The sequence below is a fragment of the Notamacropus eugenii genome, chromosome 3 (genome assembly GCF_028372415.1).
Source record: "Notamacropus eugenii isolate mMacEug1 chromosome 3, mMacEug1.pri_v2, whole genome shotgun sequence".
NCBI classification, from domain to species: domain Eukaryota; kingdom Metazoa; phylum Chordata; class Mammalia; order Diprotodontia; family Macropodidae; genus Notamacropus; species Notamacropus eugenii.
This window is the reverse complement of record NC_092874.1, coordinates 281,661,657-281,689,101: the sequence shown is the minus strand read 5'-3', so window position 1 is coordinate 281,689,101 and position 27,445 is coordinate 281,661,657. Positions and strand designations below refer to the sequence as shown.

The 27,445-nt window shown below is 40.2% G+C and overlaps 1 protein-coding gene across 3 annotated transcripts in view; it reads left to right on the top strand.

The window, feature by feature from the left end:
* ANKS1B (ankyrin repeat and sterile alpha motif domain containing 1B) overlaps nucleotides 1-27,445 on the top strand; it is a 1,189,006-nt gene that overhangs the window by 1,101,760 nt on the left and 59,801 nt on the right. For all 3 annotated transcript variants that reach the window (XM_072655667.1, XM_072655669.1, XM_072655668.1), the window contains 2 exons: nucleotides 2,739-2,867; nucleotides 5,777-5,848. In XM_072655667.1, coding sequence (XP_072511768.1) covers nucleotides 2,739-2,867; nucleotides 5,777-5,848 — 201 coding nt within the window. The remainder of the gene's footprint in view (nucleotides 1-2,738; nucleotides 2,868-5,776; nucleotides 5,849-27,445) is intronic.

Sequence of the window (27,445 nt, the reverse complement as noted above, 5' to 3'; positions counted from 1 at the left end):
ATGCATCAATTGAGTCTGGGGTTGCTCTATAGCCATATAACTGAATTCCCTGGATCTCCCTTTTGTATCATTTGACAGAGTGGTGTGCAAACTTCTGTTGTTGTGTGACAGTGTTGTATTATCTTTGTAGTATTGTACTATACTTGTGGGCCATGCTGGGGCTGTAGGGAGGGTTTGGGAGAGGGGCGGCGATTGGCCATCTTGGGAACCCTGGGTTTTCGAATCATTTGGGTCACGTTCTAAGAACCAGGAGTTCTCATCATTCAAAGGCCACTATTCATCTATCCAACGAGATTTTGGTCAGTGATCTCAAATCTATCCAGTTTCTGGGGCAGTGGCTTCCAACCAAGTGGATCAGGCAGAAGGTTTCACAAGTGATAATGATCTATGAAGACAAGATGAGAGGGAAAGATTCTGCAGGGAAGATGTCAGAGTTTATAAAACAGCAGATTACTGTGGTCATTCATTAATGTCTTTTCCAAACAGAAAAAAAAAACCCACATCAAAAAGGAAAGGAATGGGACAGCTTAGGTGGTGCAGTAGATAGAGCACCAGCCCTAGAGTCAGGAGGACCTGAGTTCAAATTTGACCTCAGACACTTACTACCTGTGTGACCTTGGGCAAGTCACTTAACCACAATGCAAGGAGTAAAAGTAAGGAAACTTACAGAATCAGAACCAATCGGAATGAGTCAGAAAACATAATCCCTAAATGAATAACAGTAGGAAGAAAGTCTTCAAGATATTGGCAGATAGAAAATAGGAAATCAGAGCAGAAATGAAAGGAGTAGGGGATGATTTAAATAGATAACAGAAAGTAAAAGAGAAGAAGCAACAGAAGACAGAAACTGGCAATCTGGTGGAGGGGAAAGCCTCCAGGAGGTAGGCAAGAGAGCAACTGAACTAGGATTATTTTTAATGTATGCAGAATTTTTCCAAATAAATAAAGCCCTTCAATGCTAGGCCTGTTGGGAGATCCCACCCATTTGGCAAAGTGCATGACTCAGTCTCCATAGAATGACAGTCACCTTCTTTGGGGACTTCAGGATGAGCCAGGGTTTTCCAGAAGCAGAGGCTGTGTGTTTGCCTGGCCCCTTTCCACCCCTGGCAATGTCCCGGGGAAGAATTTAAGGAACTTAGCAGTACCCTACCTAGCAGTAGACTCCCACATCATGGTGATGGTGCCAGAACACCCTTTAAGACAAACATAGATGGGGATCCTTCCACTCACTCATAAGGCACTGTGCCAGCCCCTGTGGAGGGAGGCACAAAGACAAATTAGACACTCATCCTCAAGGAGGCTACGGTCTTCCCTCAGGAAAACAAAAACCTTGAAAAGAGAATCATTTGTCCCCAAGCACAAACTTACAAGCTGCGATAAAGGCTGTTTTTATTCCCTGCCAGGACTTTGTACTGGGGAACCATTTTGTTTCCCCGCTCCAGCTGTTGCCTCACCAAAGCTTTATTTCATTCGGAAGCCCAGGAGTTTTAGGGTCTTGCTCTCTCTCACTGGCTTCCCAAGGGCTTTTGGCCTTCACCCCCTAGAGAGTTAGGATTATTTTTTCTAGTACGGGAGAAAGGAAGAAATCAGATTCCAGAACCCACATCTCGTCCTATTTTGTTTAAAAAGCTTACCATTTCCTAGTCTTCCTTCAAAGACTTAGTCTTAGTTATGCCCATCTAAGCAGGAAAAAGAAAAAAACAAATAAGTAAATAAAAGACAAAACAGGCAACATCTCCACCGGGGAAGAATGTACAATTATCAGTAGGAATGCTGTTGCCCACCCACAGAGACACACTCAAGAAGAAACACCCACCTGGGCCTTTGAATTGGCAGATTATTTCACTGGTCAATTACGGTAACAGGTAAATGCACAGAACAGGGTGGTGATGCGGTGATGGAATGCACGTGTGCTCGGCGGTGGGAGGCAGGGAGGGGGCGGGTAAGCATCTACACTGGAAATATCAAGAGAGAGCCATATGCCTTTAACTGCCAATTCAGTTTCTCACATTGGAGTATATGCTTAAGTGGGCCAAAGGTGGCCTTTGACATTTTAAATGTTATTTGTGCTTTAAGGTCTTCTAAGGGGAAGCAATTATGCCCATCAAGAGAGCCTCAAAAGGGTTATGACTTTAATGGAGTTGGATTCAGAGGTGGGATGTTAGCTGTCACCCTTTCATGTCACTTCTCTTTTAAAATTTGTTTAGTTACTTGTCTTAAGCAGCACCTTGCCTCCAGAGATGTCAAATGATTGACAGTCAGTATCAAACAAGGGGGCTTGACGATTATGGAACATAAGCATCCTGGATGTAAACACATTGTGAAATAAATTTTATGATATATTCAACTAGAAAACGCTTTCCAACACTAAATTTTTTTTTCTGTTGGTAGACTTAGTTTATCATCTTTGTATGTCTTCATTTTCTGTTTCAATGTTTTAGTTTCTTAATTACTTAACTGATCAGATTTTGAAATTTTATTTCAAAGCTTTCCGTTTTATATTCTAAAGCTAGAAATCACTTGCCACTTGCACCTCCAAGTTAATGAAACATTGGGAACATGGAATGTTAGTCATAGATATGCAGTCAATTTGCAACATAGAATCTGTATGCCTACACACCACCACAGTGTGCATGTATGTAGTGCATGGACAGAAGGAACTGAAGTTCTAGACAGAGAAAAAGTGCTTTGACGTTGCCTACTGCTTATGTTACCTTGAGAATAAATGTGATTTTCAGACAGGAGACTGGGGAGAGCCCTCCATTACTTTGAGACCGCCCAATGAAGCCACGGCCTCAACCCCTGTCCAGTACTGGCAGCATCATCCGGAGAAACTCATCTTCCAGTCGTGTGATTATAAAGCTTTTGTAAGTCACTATGTTTCATATTTAAGTAATCAATACCGCATGTTCCCTGGGGAATGATTTGGGTTGAGTTTTCTTTATTTTTTTTTTTATCTGAAGTCCAACAATGCTGATCTTCAACATTTCCCCTTCCTTCCTTAGTCCCCCTTTCACCTGCCTTTCAGCTTCCTTCTCTTTTACTCTCTCTCCACATTTCTTACATTCCTCCATCCCTCCCTTTTCTATATGTTATTATTGGCGGCTAGATGGTGCAGTGGATAGAGCACCAGTACAGGAGCCAGGATGACCTGAGTTCAAATCTCACCTCAGATACTTGACACTCACTAGCTGTGTGACCTTGGGCAAGTCACTTAACCCTAATTGCCTCATCCTGGATCATCTCCAGTCATCCTGATGAATATCTGGTCACTGGATTCAGATAGCTCTAGAGAAGAAGTGAGGCTGGTAACCTGCACAGCCCTCCCTCACTCAAAATAAAGTCAAGTGCAAGTCATGTCACCATTTCTCTGATGGCATGGTCTTCTTTGGCAACAAACGATGAACACACTTAAGCTACTATTCCGTCCTTCTCTCTCCCATATGCCTTTCTCCATTCTCTCCTCTCCTTCCTTTCTCCCTCTCTTCCTAGAAGAGTCTTTTACAGAAAAAAAATTGCCATGCTAAGATTGAATAGTTAAAGCATTTAATCACCAAAGTCCATAGTATTGCTCTGCCTGCTCACTCAGTTCTTAAAATAAAATGTCACCTTCTGAGGATCAGGCAAGATGGAAAAAAGAAGGAAATGCCGTTAGGTCCCAATTAGTGAAACTAGTGAATCCCATGAAGTGACTGTGTTTCTTCCAGTTTGTACCATTCGAAGTTGTTATTGTGTAAGGTATGGTCATTGATTCCAGCCTAAAGGAAATATGGAATTCTAGTTACACAACATTCATTATTGGCACTAATCGAAACCTAACTAGGTTGTATCTACCCAAATCCATCAGTTACCTCGAAATTTGGGGGCTATCAGTCCCGCATATATATATACCTTCTTTATTACAACAGCCTGATATTATTATTGTTGTTATTTGGGGAGGTGGGGAATTGGTGATATTCAGCAGAAGACTATGAGTCACATATACAGGTAAATTTTCAAGACTGATGACCGGCATCGAGGCATCTGGTGGTTTCCATGACTACAGGGCAAGTTGTAGCTGAGCCCTCTGCAGCTTACCTCCCTGGCTCAATTAGGGAAAACTTTCCACTTAACCTAAAAGATAAAGATTTGCCTTGGCCAGTTCTCTGTTAATTCCATTTGGATTCAAATGCTCCTGATGGTGATTAGGGCATCTCTTAGACCCTTCCGTCCCTGATGATGGATGATCCCACCATAAAGCTATCCTGAAACTCTAGGATGATTCCAGTGGCACATGTCATGGAGATGTATTCACTGGCACAGCCCAGTGCTACCTGGAGTAGCCTTATTGGCCAAACCTGGGTTCAAATCCCTCTTCAGATATTTACTACCTCTGTAACCTTAAGCTTCTACTTCTTCATCTATGAAATAAGGAGATTAGCCTAGATGGCTTCTGAGATACCTTTCAGCTCCATATCTATGTTCCTATGTGATGGTTTGGCCAAATGGGTATGCAGTTAAGATGAATTTGCTGTACTCCATCCAAAACATTATTTTTGGATGGGATATAGTCCAGTGAATAGAGTGCTGAAACTGGAATGAGAGGACTCGAGTTCAAATCCAGTCTCTGAAGAGTGATTTGAGACATGTCACTTCACCAGCCTGTGCCTTGGTTTCCACTTAGTAGAAAATGAGCAAGTTAGACGAGATAAGCTCTGAGTCCCCTTCTGGAATGAAGCCATGTGGCTTCACTGAGGCCCAGGAATGTGAAGCAATTTGGACAAGGTGACACAAGTAATAACTAGAGGAAGGGTTTGAACCCAGGTTTACTGATTCCAATGTCAGGATTCTTTCTGGGCACAATCCTCTAAAAGTAATTGATCATTCCTTGTCCTTCCCCTTCCTGCCCCATTCATTGTGTACAGTGCCAAAATTTCCAAAAGAGGAATTAGGATTAACTGCCTCTGTTTCTAGTTTTCTCCACCCTGAAACCACAGGGAGCCCAATTTTCCCATCCTCACCCCCATTCAGGTGGGTGAGCCACAGTGCATGCAGCTGTGAATGAAAAGAGCCCCTTTCCCCCCAAAGAACAGTCTCTGCCTAGTATAATTACCTAGGCAACCGAATCACCCAAATGGGCTGTACCTTACTTGGTTTCTCCGCTGCTGGGTACATGCAGCCCTGCAATTACAGGGAGAGCACTAGGATTATTTATTTTTGCAGACATTGCTGTCAGAAAAAGTGTGTAGAGGCACACATTTTTAGATGCCCCATTTTGCAGTTCAATGTGATTTTTGTTAGATGATACCAAGTGAATACTGTAGATTTGTTTTGTTTGGGGGGTTGGGGTTTTTGTTTGCTTGTTTTGGAGAATAAGTATCAGACTAAAAAACCACTGGGAAAATATCTGTTTTCTTTTGGAACCCCATAAGGCTCTATTCTGGTCACTTCTTTCAAGAAGACTTTCCTGAGTACCACATCCAGCCCTTTGTGTTGATTCTGACACTACCTATGTGACTTTTGGCAAACTGGAGCAGGGAGTGTGGACTAGATTAACTCTGAAATCTCTCCCAGCTCCCATTCCTTTACTTTAGAGCTATCCTGTATTTCTTCCCTTATCCGTGAATAAATCCCAGTCAGCTGTAAGTTCTTTGGGGACAGGGACTATGTCAATTTCATTTCTTTCTCCTCTGCCCATAGTAGGTGCTCACCTAATGCCTTTTCAGTAATTGATTGACTGGTTGCCTTTAATACTTTTAGACAGTCCTAGACAATGGAATTTTTTGCTTTCTTTCAGTATTTAGGTTCTATGCTGATTAAAGAACTTCGAGGGACAGAATCAACACAAGATGCATGTGCCAAAATGAGGGTAAGTCATCCCCCCATTTCTGTATTGAAGTCAAAATAGTAAATGTTCACGTAGAAAGTTAAAGCTTCTCAAATTGGAGTTAACTTCATCTATCAAGGTGCTAAAATTGCCCTGGGCATTGGCAGTCATTCATGCCTCCTTAAGCCCTTTCTCATGTTGGTCCAAGAACTTTACATTTGTTCCTAGAATAAAACTTCTTATGGAGAAGGTCTTCCCTTTCGTGGTGCAATGAGAAGAGTCCTGGGTTTGGACTCAAAAGATTCAAATCTGCAACTTACAACCTTTCTGACCTTAGGCAAATCTTTTCCCCCCTCTAGGCTTCAGTTTCCTTATCTGTAAAATGAGGCAGTTGGCCTCAACTCTAGGTCTATGACTACAGATTATATGTTACAAGGGTATAGCAGAATGTGCACTGGTTCTGATCACTTAACCTCCATGGGACTCAGTTTTCTCATCTATAAAATGAAGAGGTTGAACTCCAGGGCTTCTGAGGTCCCCTCCAGCTCTAGACCTATGAGACTATAAACATATTCATTTTGAGAAACCTTTTTTTTTCCACAAGCTCCTATTGGTTGGAACCAATTTTGAATAAATTACATGTATATAAACAAACGTCATGAGTCTTATTTACATCTGGAAGGGACCACAAAAGCCATCTAAACCAAATCCCCTCATTTTATATATAAGGAAACTGAGACCCAGAAGGGGGAAAGGGATTTGCCCAAAGTCACGGAGAAGTAATAAGCAGTAGATTCAAGATTTCAACCCAGGTCCTTCGACTAATGTGTGATGTGACCGATTTATTATTGCATTTCATTCTATAGCAGAAAGATGTAGGGAACCTAAATCAGAGAAGTGCCCTGGTATGGGACTTTCTTAACAGAACAGTTTTTTCACTGGAAGAATTACAGTCCAAAATTTCCATAAATATCTTTTTTACCAGGTGCTGTGACTTTGATGGAAAGATCTCTGGACCCAAAGCATCTCAATAGCTATAATCTAATCTTAGCTTGGCCACTCTCTAGATGGGTGACTTGGAGCAAGTCACAGGGCTTCACTTTCCTTTTCTCTCTAAAATTTGGACCTTAGAGTAGATGATGCCTAAGGTATCTTCCAGCCCTAATTTTGTATTTACTTATCCTTTGTATGTGTTATTTTCCTCCACATGGAATATATACTCCTTAAAGGTAGGGGCAGTTTCCCATTTATCTCTATAGCCATGTGGTAGATGCTTAAATGCTTCTTAGGCTTAACTAGATTGAATTCTGTGATTCTAAGTATATAGCTAGGCAGAGTGGATAGACAGCCAACTTAGAAGTCAAGAAGAGCTGGGTTTCAGTCCCACCTTTGCCACAAACTGACTGCATTTACCCTGGCTAAGTCAGAAATTCACAATGACCCCAACAACACTCAAAAAAGAGATACAGTTCAATGGTGGCAAATTGATCTAGAAAAATGGATCCCTACTGTGTCTGCATTTTGACTTAGTTTTCAAATGTAATATTATCAATGTTTTACTGTATTTTTGTTTATTCTGTTAAATATTTTCCTCTCTGTGTGACCTTGAGCAAGTCACTTACTAATAGCAGCAGGACAATTGCTAGCAGAGAATGTCAGGCCTGGAGTCAGGAAATCTAATCTACCTAAGTTCAAATGTGGCCTTAGACACTTACTAGCTATGTGACCCTGGGCAAGTCACTTCACCCTGCTTGCCTCAGTTTCCTCATCTGTAAAATGAGCTGGAGAAGGAAATGGCAAACCACTCCAGTATCTTTGCCAAGAAAACCCCAAATGGGGTCACACAGAGTCAAATATGACTAAACAAAAATTACATTTTAATCTGGTTTGGCAACATTCAAGAGTGTTTTTGACCTTTCTGGTGTCATAGATGGAATGCTAGACTTGGAATCTTTATAACCTGGATTTGAATCCTGCCTCAGTCACTTACTTGTTGGTTAACTCTGGGCCTCAGTTTTCTCATCTTTAAATTGAAAAAGTTGGACTTGACGGATTCATTCTAGCTCTAAATAGATAGTAAGCACTTAAAATAAATGCTCTATGTGATAGATGCTGTGCTGAAGCACTAAGGATACAAATATAAGTAATAAGACAAGCCTTGTCTTCAAGGAGTTTGTATTCTAATGGGGAAAAAGAGTCATAAAACAAAGGTTAAAAAGTGGGGGGGAAGGGAGTGAGCATGGGAAAGGGAAGGTGCCTAGACAGGGACATTTAGGAGAAGTCTGAAGAGTCAGAAGAAGAGCTAGCCTGGGCACTTACTGAAAATGAAGTTTGTCAGAGAAACGCATCAGTCAAGGCAGGACTGAAGGAAATGTCCAGAGTCATGAGCTCCCAATCTATGACCCTACCAACAACTGAGGAAATGTCTGTAAGGTGCTTTGCTGACCTTAAATCACTATCTGAATGTTGACTATTCTCATTATCACTGGAAGAGCAACTTCAGATGTGAATTGCTAAGGGGAGTTTCTTCACCAAGAGTCCCCAATGAAATCATAGATCCCAACCGAAAAACACAGAGGTTTAGCAAAAGTAAATGCCATGACTAATTGATAATACTCATATGAAAATGAGGAACTGTCCAGAATTGGAGAGAGTGACCTTAGTACTTTAGGTTTTTTAGTCCTTAAAGTTTACTGACAATTTTGGGGATATTTACATACTCTTCCAAGAAAACTAAGTATCTCTGTTCAATATTCATAACTAAATTATCTGACTGCAATCAGATTTGGGGGATCATCATAATCACTCAAAAGAATCCACTGTGCACATGGTATTTAAAAGACACCAAATCTGTGATTCAAATTTCAATTAATTTCTTGGAGTTGAATGCTTCTGAAATCCCTTTCTGATAGCGGGAGCAAAGAGGTTTTAATGGTCTCTGTGGAGCACAATGTGGTTAAATACTATTCTGGTGCTGAAATTGAGAGCTTGGGAACTGCAGCCTATTTAGAAATCGTTCTTCTTCTCTAGCGTGAATTTTCTGGTGTGCAGCCCTCACTTTTGTTATGAGTTGAATGCATGAAAATAGGGGATGTATTTATTGCTTCTTTGACTATCGGCAGCTCTTAATTCCACACCTGATTAAACAGGGCTTTCTCATTCGTTGATTTTCAGGTTCAGCAGATACAAAAGCTATGATTTTAATCAGTTTGAGAAGGATTTATTAAATGCCAACTGTATGTCAGGCACTGGGGATAGAAAGATACATACCACAAGAATGAAGCAGCCCCTGACCACAAGGGACTGACATTCTACAAGTAGAAAATACCATGCACATGTATGAGCAGAACTTGTGATTCCATTTGTATAGGGAACTCTTGGTGAGGAAATTTCTTCTACTCTTGCTAACTGGCACATGGTGGCAATTTTTAGACTTAACAGGGCTATCTGGAGAACTTAGAGGACAGGTGAGTTGCCCAGGGCCATACAACCAGTATGTATGAGTGGTGAGACTTCATCCCTAGGTTTTCATAATTTTGAGTCTAATTCTCTAACCTCTATTCCACACTGCCTCTAGATTTCTAAGCAAACAATTAACAAACATTTATTAAGCACCTACTATGCGTCTGTGGATTTAAATACAAAACATGAAACAATCCTTCCTCTTAAGGAGATTATGTATGTAGGATGAGTATATGTCAAATATATGTAAATACAAATTTACAGACCAGGAAATTGAGGCAAACAGGGTTAAGTGACTTGCCCAGAGGCAGCTAGGAGGCACAGTGGATAGAACTCTGAGCCGAGAACTAGGAAGACTCATCTTCCTAAGTTCAAATCCAACCTCAGACATTTACTAGCTGTGTGAGCCTGGGCAAGTCACTTAACCCTCTTTGTCTCAATCTCCTCATCTGTCAAATGAGCTGGAAAGGGAAAGGGTAAAACACTCCAGTATCTTTGCAAAGAAAACCCCAAATAGTGTCACAAAAAGTTGGACATCACTGAAAAAAGACATTGAAATTTATAGGCGTAGCAAAAGGCATGTATATGGCATAGTGTCAGACTTGGAATCAGGAAAACCTGAGTTCAAATCCTGCCTTGGACACTTACATGCTGTGACCCCCGAGGAATTTGACTAATTTGACTCTCTGGGCTTCAATTTTGTCATCTGTAAAATGGGGGTTCTAAAAACACCCACTGAGCCTGGATTGTTATGAGAATCAAAATGAGGTAACATCTGTAAAGCACTTTGTAAACCTTAGAGTGCTAGACAAATGCTAGCCATTGTTATTATTACATAAGCAAAGGTACATGGTAGGAAGGTGGAGGAGGCTTTCTTGGAGTAGGGAACAGTCTGCTTTGACTGGAGGGTCATGAATTATACTTGAAGGGAATAATATGAGAAAAGAGTTGCAAAGGTAGAGATAAGGACCAGATTTGTGGTTTGATTGGTCTAAGGAATTCCCAGATGAGAAAACTCCCTTCAGCAATGCAGCTCAGTACCTTCTCTGAGGTTTATCCTTGGAGAGCTGCTTGGGGGCATCAAGAGCTTCAGTAGCATGCCCAGAATCCCATAGTCAGCATGCCTCAGAGGCAAGGCTTGACCGTGGCGCGTTTCTCCATCCACTACACCATGATGCTCTCCAAGTTAGGCTGGTGTTCAGTTGTGGAGGACTCCTATCAGGAGTCTGGAAACAGACCTGAAGATTTGAATGGACCGAGAAATCAGTATAAACCAATGGTTGGGATAAGCAGCTGATCTGATCTGAAGCTGTACTCAGACACACTGCCCTGGTCAGACTACTCCTGGAGTACTGGGCCCAGATCTGGGCACCACCTTCTATGGAGGATATTGCCAAGTGAGGAGGATACCCAGCCTAGGGAAAGATCTTGAGACCATGTCATATGAGGAGCAACTGAAGAAACTAAGGAAGTATAGCCTTGAGAAGAAAAGATTCAGGGAGACATTATAGCTGTTTTCAAGTGTTTGGAAGAGGGATTTGACTTAGTCAGCCAGGCTCCAGAGGGCAGAACTAGGGATAAACAATAGGTCAAAATTGAAAATATGCCAATTGAGGTCAGAAAAGGAAAACTGTTCTAGCAATTAAATCAGTCCTAAAATGGCTTGGGGGTATAGGCTACCTATCCTAGGAGGTCTTCAAGCAAACATCAAAAGTCCACTTCCTTGACTTTTGAAATAGACCAGAAAACCGTCCTCTAGAGAGCAGAGATTCTCTGTTTCCCATGGGACTACATACTCTTTTTGTTACCTTCGTTCCAAGCCACACTTTTATTCTGAAATTGTTTCTTAGAAAGGAGAGCAACCTCCTTGAACTCCCCTTGAATCTTCCCACTTAATCTTGTCTTTCTTACTCAAATCAAATCTTCCCATTTGTTCTGGCAATCTCAGGAAGCCCATGGGCATTTCATCATTCTGCTCAGGTCTCTGTTGCACTCCCCACCCTTGATCCCATCAAAACCCCATTTCCCCAGGCTGCTGACCACTCCCATCAAGATCTGTATTCATTCCCATACCACCCCTATCAAGATCTCTGGATTGTCCCATCTGCTTCCCCCCAAGCCCTCCATTGTCCAATATCTCCTGATTGCTTCCAGCTGTCTCCAACCCTTGACCAATCTTGAATCCTCAAGACACTCTGTAAACCCCTCCTCCCATCACCCTAGACTACCAGACCACCCCCCAGATCCCTCCTACAGTCTTTTCTGTATTTAAGTTCCATCTTGCCTCCATGAAGGCGCTCAGATTCAATTCAGCTCATTCTCTGTCTGGCCTGCTTGTGAATACAAGCATTACAAATGCTTAGGCTCCTTAAGAGCCAACCCAACACAGTGAATCTCTAATAAACATTGTCTTTCTTTGACTTTAAAAAAAAAAAAGAAAGAAAGAAAGAAAGGAGAGCAAAGAAAGAGGTCTACATGCGAAACTGGGAATCTCCACTCTAGAGAGGAGGGTTTTCTGGTCTACTTCAAATCTAACATGGTAGTTCCAAACCTACCCTACTTGTCTGTGTCCCTTTCTGAATAAAAAATGTGAATTCAAAGATGAATCATAGTAATAATTCACAAGAATCCTAATAATGACTTATAATTCTTATAACATATATATTTTTTGTTGACCTGAAAACTTGGTTAGAGAAAAGGCAACATGGCTAAATGCATATATTTTATGATTTAATTAATTAATTGATCAATTCCCTATAAAGAAAACAGTTATATAGCGCTGTGGAGTCAGAGGTGACTCTGACTACCTAGTACAGAAATCATCTGTCTTAAGTACATTTTGCCATGAGAAAGAAACTCTCCTAATTAAGCAAATCATAAATTCAGTAAGACAGGACAATTAACAAAGCAATGTTAGTCAGGCCTTGAGATTCCAAGCTGGGTAAGCATATGTCTCGGTGATAAGGAAAGAAACCCCACCACTAGTAAGTGGCAGGCTTCCTCCCTTAAACAGATAATTGACATAGGAAAGGGTAAACAATGTTCAATAGAAATTATGATCTAAGATATCTATATTTTCTTTATCATTAATACGCCATAACATAGTATATGTCTATAGATCAAAGGAAAGTCCCATTATTCATAACATAGTATGTGTCTATAGATAATACGATTCATCAAAGGAAAGTCTCATTATTCATCAAAGGACAGTCTCATTATTCAAGATATAGTGTCTTAGGTTAAAGGTCTCCTTAAGGAGTGTAGAGTCGGCCTTGGCTGGCTTTTGCTGACATAGGAAGAGGCACTCTCTGAGTTTACTTCAGAGAGAACAAAGAGATTATTCCAAAATTTTATATTAAACATTATCAATTTATATATATCTTATCATTAGAATCATACCTCCTGCAAATAAAAAAGTTTAGGAATTTGTCATTCAATCATTTCTAGTCACGTCTGACTCTTTGTGACGCTATTTGGTGTTTTGGCAAAGATGTTGGAGTGGTTTGCCATTTCCTTCTCCAACTCATTTTGTAGATGAGGAAACTGAGGCAAACAACATTAAGTGATTTGCCCAGGGTCACACAGCTAGTAAGTGCCTGAGGCTGGATCTGAACTCAGGAAGATGAGTCTTACTGACTCCAGGTCCAGCATTCTATCCACTGTGCCACCTAGTTGTCCCTCTTAGAAATTTAAGGTTAGCTTTGGCACTAGATAAGGAGTTAGGAAACCTGAATTAAAATGCTGCTTACTATCTATGTGACCCTGAACAAATCACTTAACTTTTCTAGGCTTCAGTTTCCTCATCTGTAAAATAAGGGAGTCAGACTTGATGGTCTCTGAGATCCCCTCTCACTCTAGGATCCTACAAACCCTTTTCATAAAAAGAATTTTATGGATTATTACAGTGATTCATTTTTATTCAGACAGCTACGCAAACAAACACCAAAGTAATGAACTTACCAGGTTAATTTGAAATGTCCCCTCCAAACCCACAAGCTCTCTCTAGTGAGGACACACAGTTTCATAGACGGTCCTCCTTTCTATAGGAAAATGTTCATTTGTTGATATTTGTCAAGTTTAGAAAAAGAAAAATTACATTCTCAAAAATAACCACTCGAATGTGGTATTCTTTGTATTATCTTTCAAAGTTTTTCAGAAAGTTTACCAAATTTTCCACCACCAGTCTTTAAGCTCTTTCTCTCCCTTTGCCTCCTACATTTTTTATAACGGATGATAAATGAGGAACATTTCAAAATTCTTGTTTTTAATACACGGTGAATGTCTAAGGAGAATCTGACCCATTCTTATTTGCAGTTTTACGCACTCATGTGCCCTCCAGTTGAAGATGAAAGCAATTGAAAAAGGAAGTTGAAGTTTTCCCTAGCTCCCACCAAGTATAATATTCAGGCCCCAAGTTTAGTTTGCCTCCAGCTCTTATAGTCAGGGAGGAGTGCAGAGCTCCCTTTGGCCCACTGCAGGCAACATTTCTCCTCTACCTCCAGGTAAACATTTAATATTGGCGTTTCTCTCAGTCTCCTCCTGTGGTTCATTACTATGCAGATCCCTCTAGGTAGATCTGGGTCTGTACATGAATCTACCAACAAATAGGCCCTTCTTCCAGATACCTTATCCTTTGCCTTGCTCATAAACACAATATTCATGAATATTGGCCTGGAATTCTGCCCAGGAGTGGAACAGATATATCCCCTATTCTGCTCCCTCCCATACACACTGTTTTCCTTCCACTTTTCTTCTTTTCTTAATTTCTTAATTTCTTTTCATAATTTACTGTTGGGTTACCTGGGGTTCTACCATTTAATCTAGAATAGCATATACCCTGGCTTCCTCTGCCCTGAAAAGCACTGCTTGCTTCCTTGATCTCTAATCCCCCTCCTCTCCAAAGATCCATTTCCAAACTTAGCACTCACCATCTTTCCATCCATCACTAGACTAGATGTTTTCCCTGTCTCTACACAGAGAGCTGCCCAGAGTCATTTTTGGACCATCACTCACTCTGGCAGGGAAGAAGGCAGTTAATTAATGTCCTCCCTCCCTCTACTTCTCCTTGTCTTTCTCCTCCTACTACTCAGAGCCTATGACATTTTCCTATCCCTTTTAAAGGATTTTTGAAAAGATCCTCCTCCCAACTGCAAGCCCTCTATCCCAAGAAGGGAAAAATCCCACTAAGGTTTCTCAGGTCATTGCAAGTGGACCATCGAGGCTGTACCAGCCAGTATTATCAAGAAGCCCAGTGTGGTGCTCTCTCTGCCTGCCTGTCCTCTTCCCAGCTGCATGTGCTTATTATCTCAGATGCATTGATGGACTAGGGGTTATTAGGGGGCTTGAAAAAGCCATACATCTCCATTGTGCCCATTAAATTACAGAGTCCCACTTAAGTTGAACCATCATGATACCAGATGGGTCTTCAAGTAATTTCAGTCTGTATTTTTTAAGAGGGATACTAACTCTTACTTCTAATCCCAACACTAAGTGGGGGAAAGTTTGGGGTGACGGTAGCTGACTTCAAGTGTCTGAAGAACTATCACTTAGAAGAGCGATTAAATTTGTTCTCCTCATATCTACAGAGTGCCAGAGGAGCAGGACAGGTCAGTTCATAAATAGCCACACAGGAATAAAAGTTTCAAAATAATAGACTTTTGTCCCTCTTTCAGAAAGACACATCCAGTGAAATTACTAAAAAGAAAGAAATCACCCACTAAGAAGTTAATAAAAAGGAAAACTATCCATATGGAGAGAGAACTAAATGGAAGAAGTAGGAGAAACAGTATTTTTTAATGCAAACAAAACTCGAGAAATTGAGCATATATTTAAGCATAAAGCATAAATAAATGCTTATTGATTGATGGGTACAGGCTAATAAATTTAAGAATGAGTAAATTAAAAGACTCTTTACAAAAATATAAATTATTTAAGTGAACACATATTAAGCAATTACTATGCACCTGTAGTTCTAAACACTAAGGATACAAAGGAAGGCAAAAATATGGCCCTTGTCTTCAAGGTGTTTATATTCTGGGTGGAGACTACATGCAAACAACTATGTACATATAAGACATATGTAGCCATAATCCCAATTAAAATTCGTTAACCGTCTGATTGCCTCAACTCTCTCTCTCTCTCTCTCTCTCTCTCTCTCTCTCTCTCTCTCTCTCTCTCTCTCTCTCTCTCTCTCTCTCCCCTCTCTCTCTCCCCAGATGGGTTCACATGACAATCTCTCTAAAATTTCAAAGAATAATTTTTTTTGCCACACAGACTATTTCTAAATAATAGAGATATTGAATTATTTTTATGAAGCAAATATGACCTTCAGTCTAAAATCTGATAGGGATAGCACCAAAAAAGAAAATTATAGGATAATCTAATTAATGATTATACAGAGACACCTACGCAAAATTAAGCATCACATTTTAAAAAATCATTCATTATGACCAAATATGATTTATATTGGGAACATAAAGATGGTTTAAGATTAAGAATATGATCATATCAATAAGTGCAGAAAATGTATTCGGTAATACTGCACAGAGAGCTTAAATTTGAACTTGAGTCCAGAGAAAGTAATTTTTCCACAGCATCATATACTGCATACATATTGTCCATAAAGGCTCAAAAGTTATTTTAAAAGTAATCCTCTTTATAACAATAAAATGGCTATTCCATTTAATCTCTTTAAATAAGAGTTTACTAAGTACCTTCTACGGGCAAAGTTCTGTGTTGGGCATTATGGATGCCCATAAGGGCATTCATAAGGATGAAAATAACCCAGCCTATACCCTCAAAGAGGTCACAACCTAATGGAGTGATAGATGCTGACAAAAATATATGTGGTACAAGGTAGGATACTTTAAGAGTACAGTACAGATCAATGCAAGTTGTCAAGGACAGCTTGAAGAGAAATAAATCACTTTCAACCACAGACATCAAGGATGTGACTCGTGAGTTGCATATTGAAGAACGAAAAGGATTTCATTAGGCAGATGTATAATTAAGTTATCTAAATATGCTTGGCCTCCCATAAAATAACCATAAAACTGAATTAACAAAATAAAACTAAATAAATAAAGTGAAAACAATGCTTCTGACTTTGATGACTACATTTAAAATGATCATAAACCCTAAATTATGTCATAGATGTAATACCAAGAAAAACATCAATAGATTTCCTTATACAACTGGTTAAAATCATAACTAAAATTAGATTAAAAACAATTTGTAGTAAACAGTAGGTATCAATCATTTAGAAAATGAACAAAGTGCGATATATAAATGCAATGGAATCTTATTGCACCATAAGAAATCATGGACATGGCCAATTTAGAGAACTATAGAAAAGTTGTACGAACTGATGCAGAGTGAAGTGAGGGGAACCATGAGAATCATTTACATAATGACCGTGGTAATAATGGGGGAGGGGGATGAAGTTGAAACAGCTCACAAGTCTCACTAAATCAGCCACCATGCCTGACTTCAAAAGACTGAGGACGAAGCATGCTCCCAACTTCTTCATAGAGAGGTGATGAAGAAAAGATCCACAACAAGACATATCCTCAGACATGGTCTTTTTGTTGGCCTATACATATTTGTTACCAGGGAGGGCTTCTAGTGGGAGTTAAGGGAGGAGGGAAGGGTATTAGTCATTAGTAATAAACATGAAAAAAGCATCAATAAAATATTTTTGCCATGCAAAGAAAAAAAGAGCAGAAGGAGACAGTATTGAAACCAAAACTTAATGTGTATTACTTTTTCAAAACTTTGTAACAATTCACAGTTTCTTATACAAGCCTCTGTGGATGAAAAAGACAAAAAAAAAATTAGAAGGCAAAAATATTAACAATTCATTTGGAATTAAGTAAGATGAAGAAGGCAGACTTGCTCTCCCAGACTTCAGAACATATCACAAAGTAGTTTCTGGTATTGCACAAAAAAAAATAAAGTGGAGAGTTAGATCCATGGAACAGAGCAAAGATCTTACAAATAAAGGAAGCAATGTGTTTTTAAAAAAAAAAACTTTGAAAGTGCAAAATTGTGAAAGGATTCACTGTTAAATAAATGTTACTGGAGAAATACATGTTACTAGGATAGCCTCAACTCCAAACAGGAAGTAAAATAGATTTTATCTGCATAATAAGATTGAAATATTAAAAGTTCAAAAACAAACTCAAGTATTCTACTGTAGAGAAATTAATTCTTATTCTACTAAACAGGAAATTATGGTGAGTTTTTTGAGGGAGAGGGGAGGGTTAGAAAATGGAGTAATCTGAAAGGCAAATAAATGTATCATATTTTCTTCAGATGACTGCAAAGACGAAAACCTTTTGTTGTTTTTTATGCCTAACAAAGAGCTACTAGATGTCATTTTATATAAAGATATGTAATATATAGAATTTTAGTTTTAGCAAATTAAACGTGATGAATTAAGGGAGGAGGAGGTAAGCATCCCATTGTGCTATGTTGAGTTGGTACTGGTTAGCTATATTGGTTAAAAAAATGATTAAACTTAGTTTTTCAGCCCTTTCAAGCAGGGATAAGGCACTGTTTTATATACATTTAATTAATAAAAAACATTTGAATCACATGAAAAGAAAAATTATTAGGTAAAGTAGATAGATTTAAATAGCCTGAAAAAAAATTCTGTACCACAAAATATCATGAAAATATCAATCAGTAAAGAATTATTAAATACCTGCTACATGTATGGCATTATGCAAAGTGCTAGGGATACAAAGACTAAATTAAATGGTTCCTGCCTTCAAGGAGATTACAAGAAAAATAACAAAATGGGAAACCTCTGGCAGCACATGTAAGAGACAACAGCTTAAATTCTACAGTTAACAAGGAATTAGATAGACACTGAAGGACAATACCCTATCCCCATTGAATAAATATTTTAAAATATAAATAGATGATTTACAAATGATGATACACCTATTAGAACCAGTTGCTTGGAAAATTGCTCAACCTAATAACTGAGAAAATTTAAATTTAAATTATTACCTTAAGAAAATCATTCATACTCATCTAGGGATTGGACATGTGATTTTATTGGTCTGGAGAGGTCCCAAGTAAGGAAACTCTCTTTACCAATACAGATCGGGCACCTATTCTGCAATTTATAGCCAAACTTAAACAACTGTTTAGAGCACGAAGCAATTAAGTGACTTGCCCAGGCCACTTAGCCAGTATGTGTTAGAGGTGGAATGTGTACTTTGCAGGCCAATACTCTCTATTTCTCAGCTTCTTAGCAAAAACAATTCAAAGCGACCAAACACAATTGCTTAGTCAACTCCTCTTTGGCAGGATGGTGGAGAAACGTGTGTTCACGTGTTGCTGGTGAATTTACAAATTGGTCGGTGTGTTCTCTTTTTGGAGAGTAGCCTGGCAAATGCCTGGCTCACAGTCCTTCCTCTGCACACCATTTCATCCCCTGCTGTCACGTCTAATCACCGGTCCCACTAGCCTTTTTTCAGTCTGGACTGCAAACTTTAATATGAGTCAACAATATATGTGGCAGCCAAAAAAACCTCATTTGATCTTAGCTGAATTGAGAGGTAGAGCCTCCAGAAATGAGGAGGGAACAGTCCCAAGGTACTCTGCCCTGACTGATCACATCCAGAGTACTATGTTCAGTCCTTGGCACCACATCTTAGGGGAAGGATAGAGAGCACCTCAAAGGCAAATGGGATGGCAATGGGACACAAGCCTGTGCCATGTATCCCATTACATCAACAGAAGGAGCTAGGGATTTGTAGCCTTGAAAAGACTCAAGGGTTGCTATCTTTAAGCAGCTGAAGGGCTTTGGAAGGATTAGCCTTGTTCCATTTGGCCCATGCCAACTGTTTTGTAGAAAGCAGACACTTTTTGGGGGTTTAGGTTAGATAAGATGGCCACTGACATGCCTTGAAATTCTAGGATTTAGTCATACCCCTCCTCCCTCTAAGCTGGTCTAACTGGGGAAGACACAAAGTATGTTGTTATTGGGTTATTTCAGTCCTGTGCAACTCTCTTCATGACCTTATCTGGGGTTTTCTTGGCAAAGATACTGAAGTAGTTTGCCATTTCCTACACATGAGGCAACTGAGGCAAACAGGATTAAGTGACTTGCCTGGGGTCACACAGCTAGGAAATGTCTGAGGCCAGATTTGAACTTAAGTCCTCCTGGCTCCAGAGCCAGCATTCTACCATGCTCCTAGCTGTCCATAGCAAGTATGAGAAGGTTTAGCTGCAGAAAAGATGCCAAAGCCCAAGAGTCCTTAGGGTACAATGACAGGGCCAGTAGCAGTGCCTAGGAGTCCAAAAGACATGATGCATGGCACAGTGTAAAGTCCAATGGCTCACCACCTTACCTGAAGGTTATAGGTGGTGACTCATAGGGTGGCCATGTCTCCCAGCAACCTATATACATATATATATACACATACATAAATTATACATACACACACATGCACATATATATATATATATACATGTATGTATATATATATTTCCAAAGAAGCTCACATTGCTCTGAACACAATAGATTCCTAATAAATGTTTATTGGACAAATGAATGAATGACCCAACAGTCCCATCATTGGTAATATACTCTGAGTGTTACCGAAAAGAAAAACAAGGGCATAGCTATTCAAGGATATTTATAGCAGCTCTGTTGGCAATTGCAAAGAACTGAAAACAGCTTTTCCATACAATAGTTGAAGGATGGCTGCATGAGCTGGGGCTTATTAGTGTAATGGAACATTAGGATGTCAAGTAAAATGATAATTTCGGCAATCACTTATTGATTCAGCCTGCTATGGGCTGAACAATGCAATGATGCGTTAGTGGACAGAATCAGAATCAGGCAGACCTGAGTTCAAGTCTCATCTCTAACATCTACTGGCTATGTGACCCTGAGCACGTCATTTGCCTTAAGTAATTCTCTAAGCAAAAGAAGAGCTGCTCCTTAGAGGGAGTTTCCTCACCAGGATTCTCCTTTAACTCTGAAGTCATAATTGTAGACCAAAAACAAAAACAGGCAAAGCACTGAGGGTATCAAGATGAAAACCATCAGCCTCTCCCCTCTGTGGGTCTGTTGGGTTACAGAATAACAAGCTTAGTGAATGTGGAGGACCTAGGTCCTCTAACTTCAGTCCCAGCTCTGTCACTTAGTAGTTGTGTGACTTGGGCCAAGTCACTTAACTTCCCCATCTCTAAAATGAGGAGGATGAACCTGACGACCTCTAAGGTCTAGAATACAAAAGGAGCAGAGGAGAAATTCAAAGTGCTTTAGAAAAAACATGAGGATGAAGAAAGTGGCAGTGTAGAACAGGGGTTAGAGAATTAACCTCAGAGCCAGGAAAACCTTGGTCCATATGCAGCCTCAGTGACTATCAGTGGTGACTCTCAGCCTCATTTGTAAAGTGAGGGACTTGGACTTAAAGGTCTCTAAGCTATAGGTCTGTGATACTTTCAGATGGTGAGGCGGGGATCAAGACAGGCAGTGTTAGACAAGATTTCAAGGAGGTGGTGCTCAGGACAGGGAGCCTGGAAGGAATGGATTTGAATGAGGAAAAAGGCATTTCTAGACATGGAGAATGGCCTGCAACAAAATGGAAAGGAAGAAGACGAGGGTACAAATGGTCCAGTTCAGGTGATAAGTGAGAGACTGAAAGAAATTTGGGAAACCTTCCACAGCCATCAAAAGAAAGCAGAACCAATCTGGCCAAGGCCTGGATGACAATGACAGCAGAGGAAAATCATACACACGGGCACATTTTGTACATTTGCAATGAACTAAGACCACAGAGTACAAAGAGGGACATCCATGGAATCTTTAAGTCACTGGACATTCTGTACGTTTCAGGACAGTGTTTGGAAATGTAAAGAGTTGTAAATGCACGTTTAATTAGTATCATTGTCCCAAGCTGAGTGTGTACTTTAAACACACACACACACACACACACACACACACACACACACATCCCTAAATGAGTCAAACTTTGCATAGGAATTAGCATTTGTGAAGCACCATGGGTCTTAAGTAAAAATCAGTGCAATTAACCAAGCCAAAGGAGCTTGGTTTAACCACGCAAAGGAGGAATCACACTGGTCATAAGGAATGTAGTCACTTGGTCAGACTTAAATTCTGTTGGAAATTATTGGTGGGTTGTACAAAAGAAGAGGATGTCACTTTCCCTGCCAGTATGTAGCCAAACCGATTTCCTCCCTGTACTGATTATGGGGCACAAATGGCTTCTTTGTCAGAAAACATGTTTTTACAGAGGTTAAATGAAACATCAAAACCTAAATCACCCCTCTTGTAAATTCCCTGCTAACATTACTATTTTCTGATTACAGAGATGCCCAGGGTCCCTGGCTAGCACAACAAACAAATTATAAATTCCCCACAGTATTTAGTGATTGGAGTATTTCTTGATGTCTTAGGAATAAAGAATCAACTCAGTCTAGAAAATGTGTAATTTGTTTTAAGCTACTTACAGCATGGTTCTCATAGGATGTTTATAAAGATAGCAAGAAAGATCATGGAAAATTATTTTATTTCATAAGAGTAAGGTGCCCCATCTGGATTCCTCTAGGAGTCTCTCTAAGGAGAGGCAGAAGACATGGGTTTAAATCCTGGCTCTTCTTTCTTCTTCCTGTGTGATCTTAAGCAGCCACTTTTCCTCTCAGTTTTCACACATGTAAGATAAGGAATTGGACTAGATTGTGGGTGTCAAACTCAAGCAGAAACAGTGGCCTCTACACCATACAGAAGGATCCTTGTAACCATTTATTGTACTAAGAAAACCATGCATTCACATTGTCGTTAAGTCATTCTCATCATGTCTGTTTCTTCATGACGCCAGTTGAGGTTTTCTTGGCAGAGATCCTGAAGTGGTTTGTCATTTCCTTCTCCAGCTCATTTTACAGATGAGGGAACTGAGATAAACAGGGTGAAGTGACTTGCCCAGGGTCACACAGCTAGTGTCTGAGGCCTTTGTTAAGTTCTCTCTCACTTTGTATACATTTGCACAGACTGTATCTATACGTTCATGTATATGTCATGTCTCTCCAGAAGAAAAACTCCTTGAAGGCAGTAACTTTAAATTTTGTTCTTGTGTCCCCAGTGCCTTGCACATAGTGGGGACTTTAATAGGAGTTTGTTGAATTGCACTGAAGACTCAGAATTCTGAAAACGTCATTGCTTTCATTTATGCCTCAGAAATGAACCATAAACCACTCCCCAGCAAAAGGAGGGAGAATGTTTCAGCCTTGCTTCCCTTGAGCATCCTGTGAGGAAAAATAGGCCAGGAAGCATGAGATCCGATCATATAAAAGTAATTAAGACTGATTACAAAAATCAACATATGGAGTTCTAATTGTCCAAAGACTCAATGAGCCAGTGCTGCAAGGTCGAGCACGTTAACGGGCCTCCGCCAGTCAGTGAGGGTGTTTTGGCAGGACTGCACTGGGGAAGCAGACGTGTTCAGAACAGGTGCCTTCACCCCCCAAAAGTCAAGGGAAGCACTGATTGCAGAGGTGAGAGGGAAATGGGAAGAAGCAACAGTAATCAGCTCATGTGTGATTGAAATGAAAATGTTGTCACATTCTGATAGCTGTAAAATCCTAAAATGGAACACAGAGTACGGCTGCTGGAGAGATTTTTCTCCATGTTCTGATTACCATTTTTCCAGAACCAGGGTTGGTTTTCTCTTGGGCTTACTGTGAACATGCACCTGCCTTCAGGCTCAAGCAGGGTGTCAAAATGAAAATTAAACTGAATGATCTCTCAAGGTCCTGCCATGGAGTCAAAGTGCAGAGCTAGAAGAAACCTTAGAAGTCATTGAGCCTGAGCCCTCATTTTACAGATAAGGGAACTGAGGCCCAAAGACATTAAATGACTTTGCCCAAGATTTGAACCTAGGACCTCTGGATTCTCTGGATCCTTTTTCCATGGTACAATACCAGTCAAAGCTCATAATCAAAGGATTAGGTGACATGAGTAGAATCCAGCTCCAATTTTGGTTGTTGTATGATGATTAGAGAATAAATTGGATTTAATACCACACTGTTCCCCATCTTTCTGTCAATGACCAATTAAAAGATGTGTGTAGTAAGGACACACCTTCATGCCACCAAGGGAGATGTGAATACTTCCAGTTTGAACAGAACGGATCTACTCTGGAGACAGCAACCAGAGGAGTTACTATGTTTTGGTTTGTCTAGAATTGGGACCTGGAATGTAGAGGAATATATCAGTTTGTCCAGAAAAATTTAGGGGTTTCAGCAGATTTTAGGTTCAATTAATTCATTTTAATATATTAATAATACAACGTGGCAGCCCCAAAAGCCAGTGTAATCTTGACACTACATTCATCGTGGCATCATTTCTAAACATAAGGAGGTGACAGTCCCATTGAACTCAGAACTGGCCAGATGACATCTGCAGTCAGTGCTGAGTTCATTTCTGGGCACCACTGGTCAAGAAGCTTATTGATAAGATGGCCAAGTGTTTGGAAAAGGACAAGGGGAGTAAAAGACATTCCTCAACATCTTAGTCAACAAGCATTTACTGAGTGTCTACTGTGTACCAGGCACTGGAGACAGAAAGGCAAAAAAGTCCTGGTTCTCAAGGAGCTTCTATTCTCGGAGGAGACAGTGTGTGTGCATTATATCTTAAAGACTCAATCAAAGTACCACCTTTTATTCAAAGCCTTTCCTGATTCCTTCAGCTACTAGGGCTTTTTAACTCCCTCAACTATCTTATATGTATTCTGAATGTGTGTTTGTGTGTGTGTCTGTGTACTCGAAACTACCATGTGCATATGTATATGTGTGTGTGTTGTACATGTATATATAGGTGTGTGTATATATGTACCTATATACATATTCTGCCTACATGTGTGTGAATATATATACATATATATGTGTGTGTCTTAGTGAAGACTTTTGTACTAAGTTTAAAAGTTGTGGTACTAAGACTTTGGGAACACTCATATTTGTGCAGAATAAATACAAGTAGTTTAGAATATATGTGTATAATGTCATACATATATATGCAGAGAGAATAAACATACAGTATTTTAGAATATATGGGTATAAACGACATACACACAGAATAAATACAAGGTTAACTTAGAATAGATGTGTATATGTATGTCTCACATATAAATGCAGAACACAGGGTGCTATACATGTTCATGTACATCTATATATACACATATATACAGAATAAATAATTTAAAATATATACAGAGTAGTTTAGGGAGGGGAAAATAGGTGTGGGGGAGGGTCATGCTTTATATAGAAAGTCATGCTTGAGCTGCATTTTGAAGGAAGTGAGAAATTCTCTGAGGCAGAGGTCAAGAGGGAGTACAATGTAGGTGTGGAGGGTGGCCAGTGCAAAAGCATGAGATGCTGAAGGCCAGTTTGTCCTGACAGTAGAGAGCAGGAAGGAAAGGAAGGCATGGGGTGGTGGAAAGCCAGGTGGAGCTGAGTTGTGAAGGGTTTTAAAAGCCCAACAGAGGAGTTGGTTGGCTCCTGGAGTAGAAGTGAGACTGGTGACCTGCACAGCCCTCACTCACTCAAAACAAAGTCAAGTGCAAGTCATGTCATAATTTCCCTGATGGCATGATCTTCTTCAGCAATGATGAACGCAACACGGAGGAAGTAAGAAGCTACTTAAGATTGTGGAATAAGGAAGTGAAATAATCAGACCTTTACCTAAGGAACAGCACTTTGGTAACTGAGTAAAGATCAGTTGGAGCGAGAGGAAACTTGAGGCAGAACCAGTAGGAGGCTAGTGCCATAGGCCAGTGAGAGGTGGTGTTTGTCATTCATTCTCAAAGAGGGCCATGTCGTCAGGAAGGGGATGCCATGAGTTACAAGTGAATTGGATTTAAGAGAGGGAGGACTGCGCAAGGTCACCAGCCTCACTTTCTTGTCCAGAGCCTTCTGGGTCCAGTGGTGAGACATAGATCAGGACGAATGGAAATGGCTCCTATGCAGTGGGAGACTTTAGCCTTTTTAAGGTCTCTCCCAGGTCTGTTTGACTGAGGCAACACCCATTCAGTGATTAAGACTAAGTAAGAAATAAGGCAAAGAATGACCTCTTTTACCCAACCAAAAAAAAGGGAGGGGCAGGTCCTAAACAAGAGTGTTGGCCTTGTGAGAAGGGACAGATGCCAAAGATGTCATGAAGGTAGAAAGGATGAGATTTCCCAACTGAATAAATGACATCTTAGGGGAAAGGAGTCAAAGATAATACAGCAAACCTGGGATATTACAAGGAATCTTGTAGTCTTGATAATGTCCTTGATAATATTCAATTATCCTTGATAATAAGAGAAGTTCAGAAGAGGGATGAGTTTGGGAAAGGACAGGGCAAAAACTGAGCTCTGCTTTGCACCTATTGAGTTTAGGATGCTTATGGGATATTTCATCTGAAATATCCAATAGGTAGTTGGTGATGTGGGACTAGTGCTTAGCAGAGATTCAGGCTATGTAGATCTGAGAGTCATCAGCAGAGAGATGATAATTAAACCCATGGGAGCTGATGAAATTACAAAGTGAGACTGTATAGAGGAAGAAAAGAGAAAAGGCCTCAGGACAAGATTGGTTGAAGGACATGGCCATGTTTCACCTGAACTCAGGAGGGAGAGGATAACTGTATTCAAGTACCTGAATGTCTGGCTCATGGAAGAAGAATTACATTAAACTGTGTTTGGCCACTGAGTATAGAGTCAGGAGCAGTGGGGCAAGTTGAAAAGAGGCAAATTGACTAACAATTAGACCTGTCCAAAAATTGATGGGAGGCAAGAGATTCCTCCTCCCTATGGGCCTCCAAGGAGAGTCCAAATGGCCACTTGTTGGCTAAATTATCGCCAGAATTTTTTTTTTATCAGAAATGAGTTAGACCAGATGGCCTGAGGACACATTCAAATGTAAAATTCTGCTTTTCTCTGATGTTCAGTCCTCTGCAGTTTGGTGGACAATGAAGTTTGTACTGGGACCAGTGTAGTTTTCTTAAACTTCTATGAAAAAATGAATAAGAAATTGCCTTTGTATTCCTCCTTTCATTATATGCTGTTTCACAATCCTGAAAAGTTTTTATTATACAAGCTCCTGATTGCAAAAAGACAGAATGAACTACAATAGGGGTGGGGAACCTGCAGCCTCAAGACCAAGTTTGCCTTCCAGGTCCTCAAGTATGGCCCTTCGATTGAATCCAGACTTCACAGAACAAATCCCCTTAATAAAGGGATTTGTTCTATAAAACTTGAATTTAGTCAGAAGGCCACACTCAAGGACCTAGAAGGCCACAGGTTCCCCACTATTGAACTAGAAAGAGCTCCTCTTGAAATCTCTTTTAACCCCGTAATCTCTGATGTTTTCCCCGTTTGAAAGACAAAAGTCTACACAAGATTATTTCTAAAATTTTACGTGAGCCTGTGTAGCTCATTGTCTGCCAGAGCTTTCTTCATTGTGTCAGTTTCAAGAAAATTAGCATACCCAAGGATTATTATTGTTCTTATTAATTACTGGTCCGGACATTAATTCAGTGGGGGCCATTGCTACATTGGCTGGGGAAGGGCAGGGAGGGTGAGAAGTGTTGGAAAAATATAAGGACTGAAAAAGTAAAGCATTGAGAAAAACCTTGCCGTTGTAAATGCTGATCCTCTGATCTTACCTGCAGGCTACCCATTTTGTTTTCTCATTTTAATAGAGATGTAGCAGGTGGCAAGGCAGATAGGATAGATTTCAGAAAGGTGAACTTAAGACATAGATTTCAAGCCAGGATAGATCATAGGATCACAGATCTGGGACTGAAAGAGATCATAGATGACATTTTGTTCAGCCTCTCATTTGACAGAAAAGGGAAACCTGCCCAGGAAAGTGAAGTGACTTTTTCAAGGTCACATAGGTGAAAAGCACTGAAGGCAAAATCTGAGAGCCAGATCCTCTGAGGTGAAAGCCAGGATTGAAGATCATAGATTTAGAGCTGGGGGAGATCGCCAAACAAGAGTGTGTGTTTGTCCTCCGTTGCTGAAGAAGACCATGCCATCAGAGAAATAATGACATGACTTGCACTTGACCGTGTTTTGAGTGAGGGAGGGCTGTGCAGGTCACCAGCCTCACTTCTCCTCCAGAGTCATCTGGATCCAGTGACCAGATATTCAT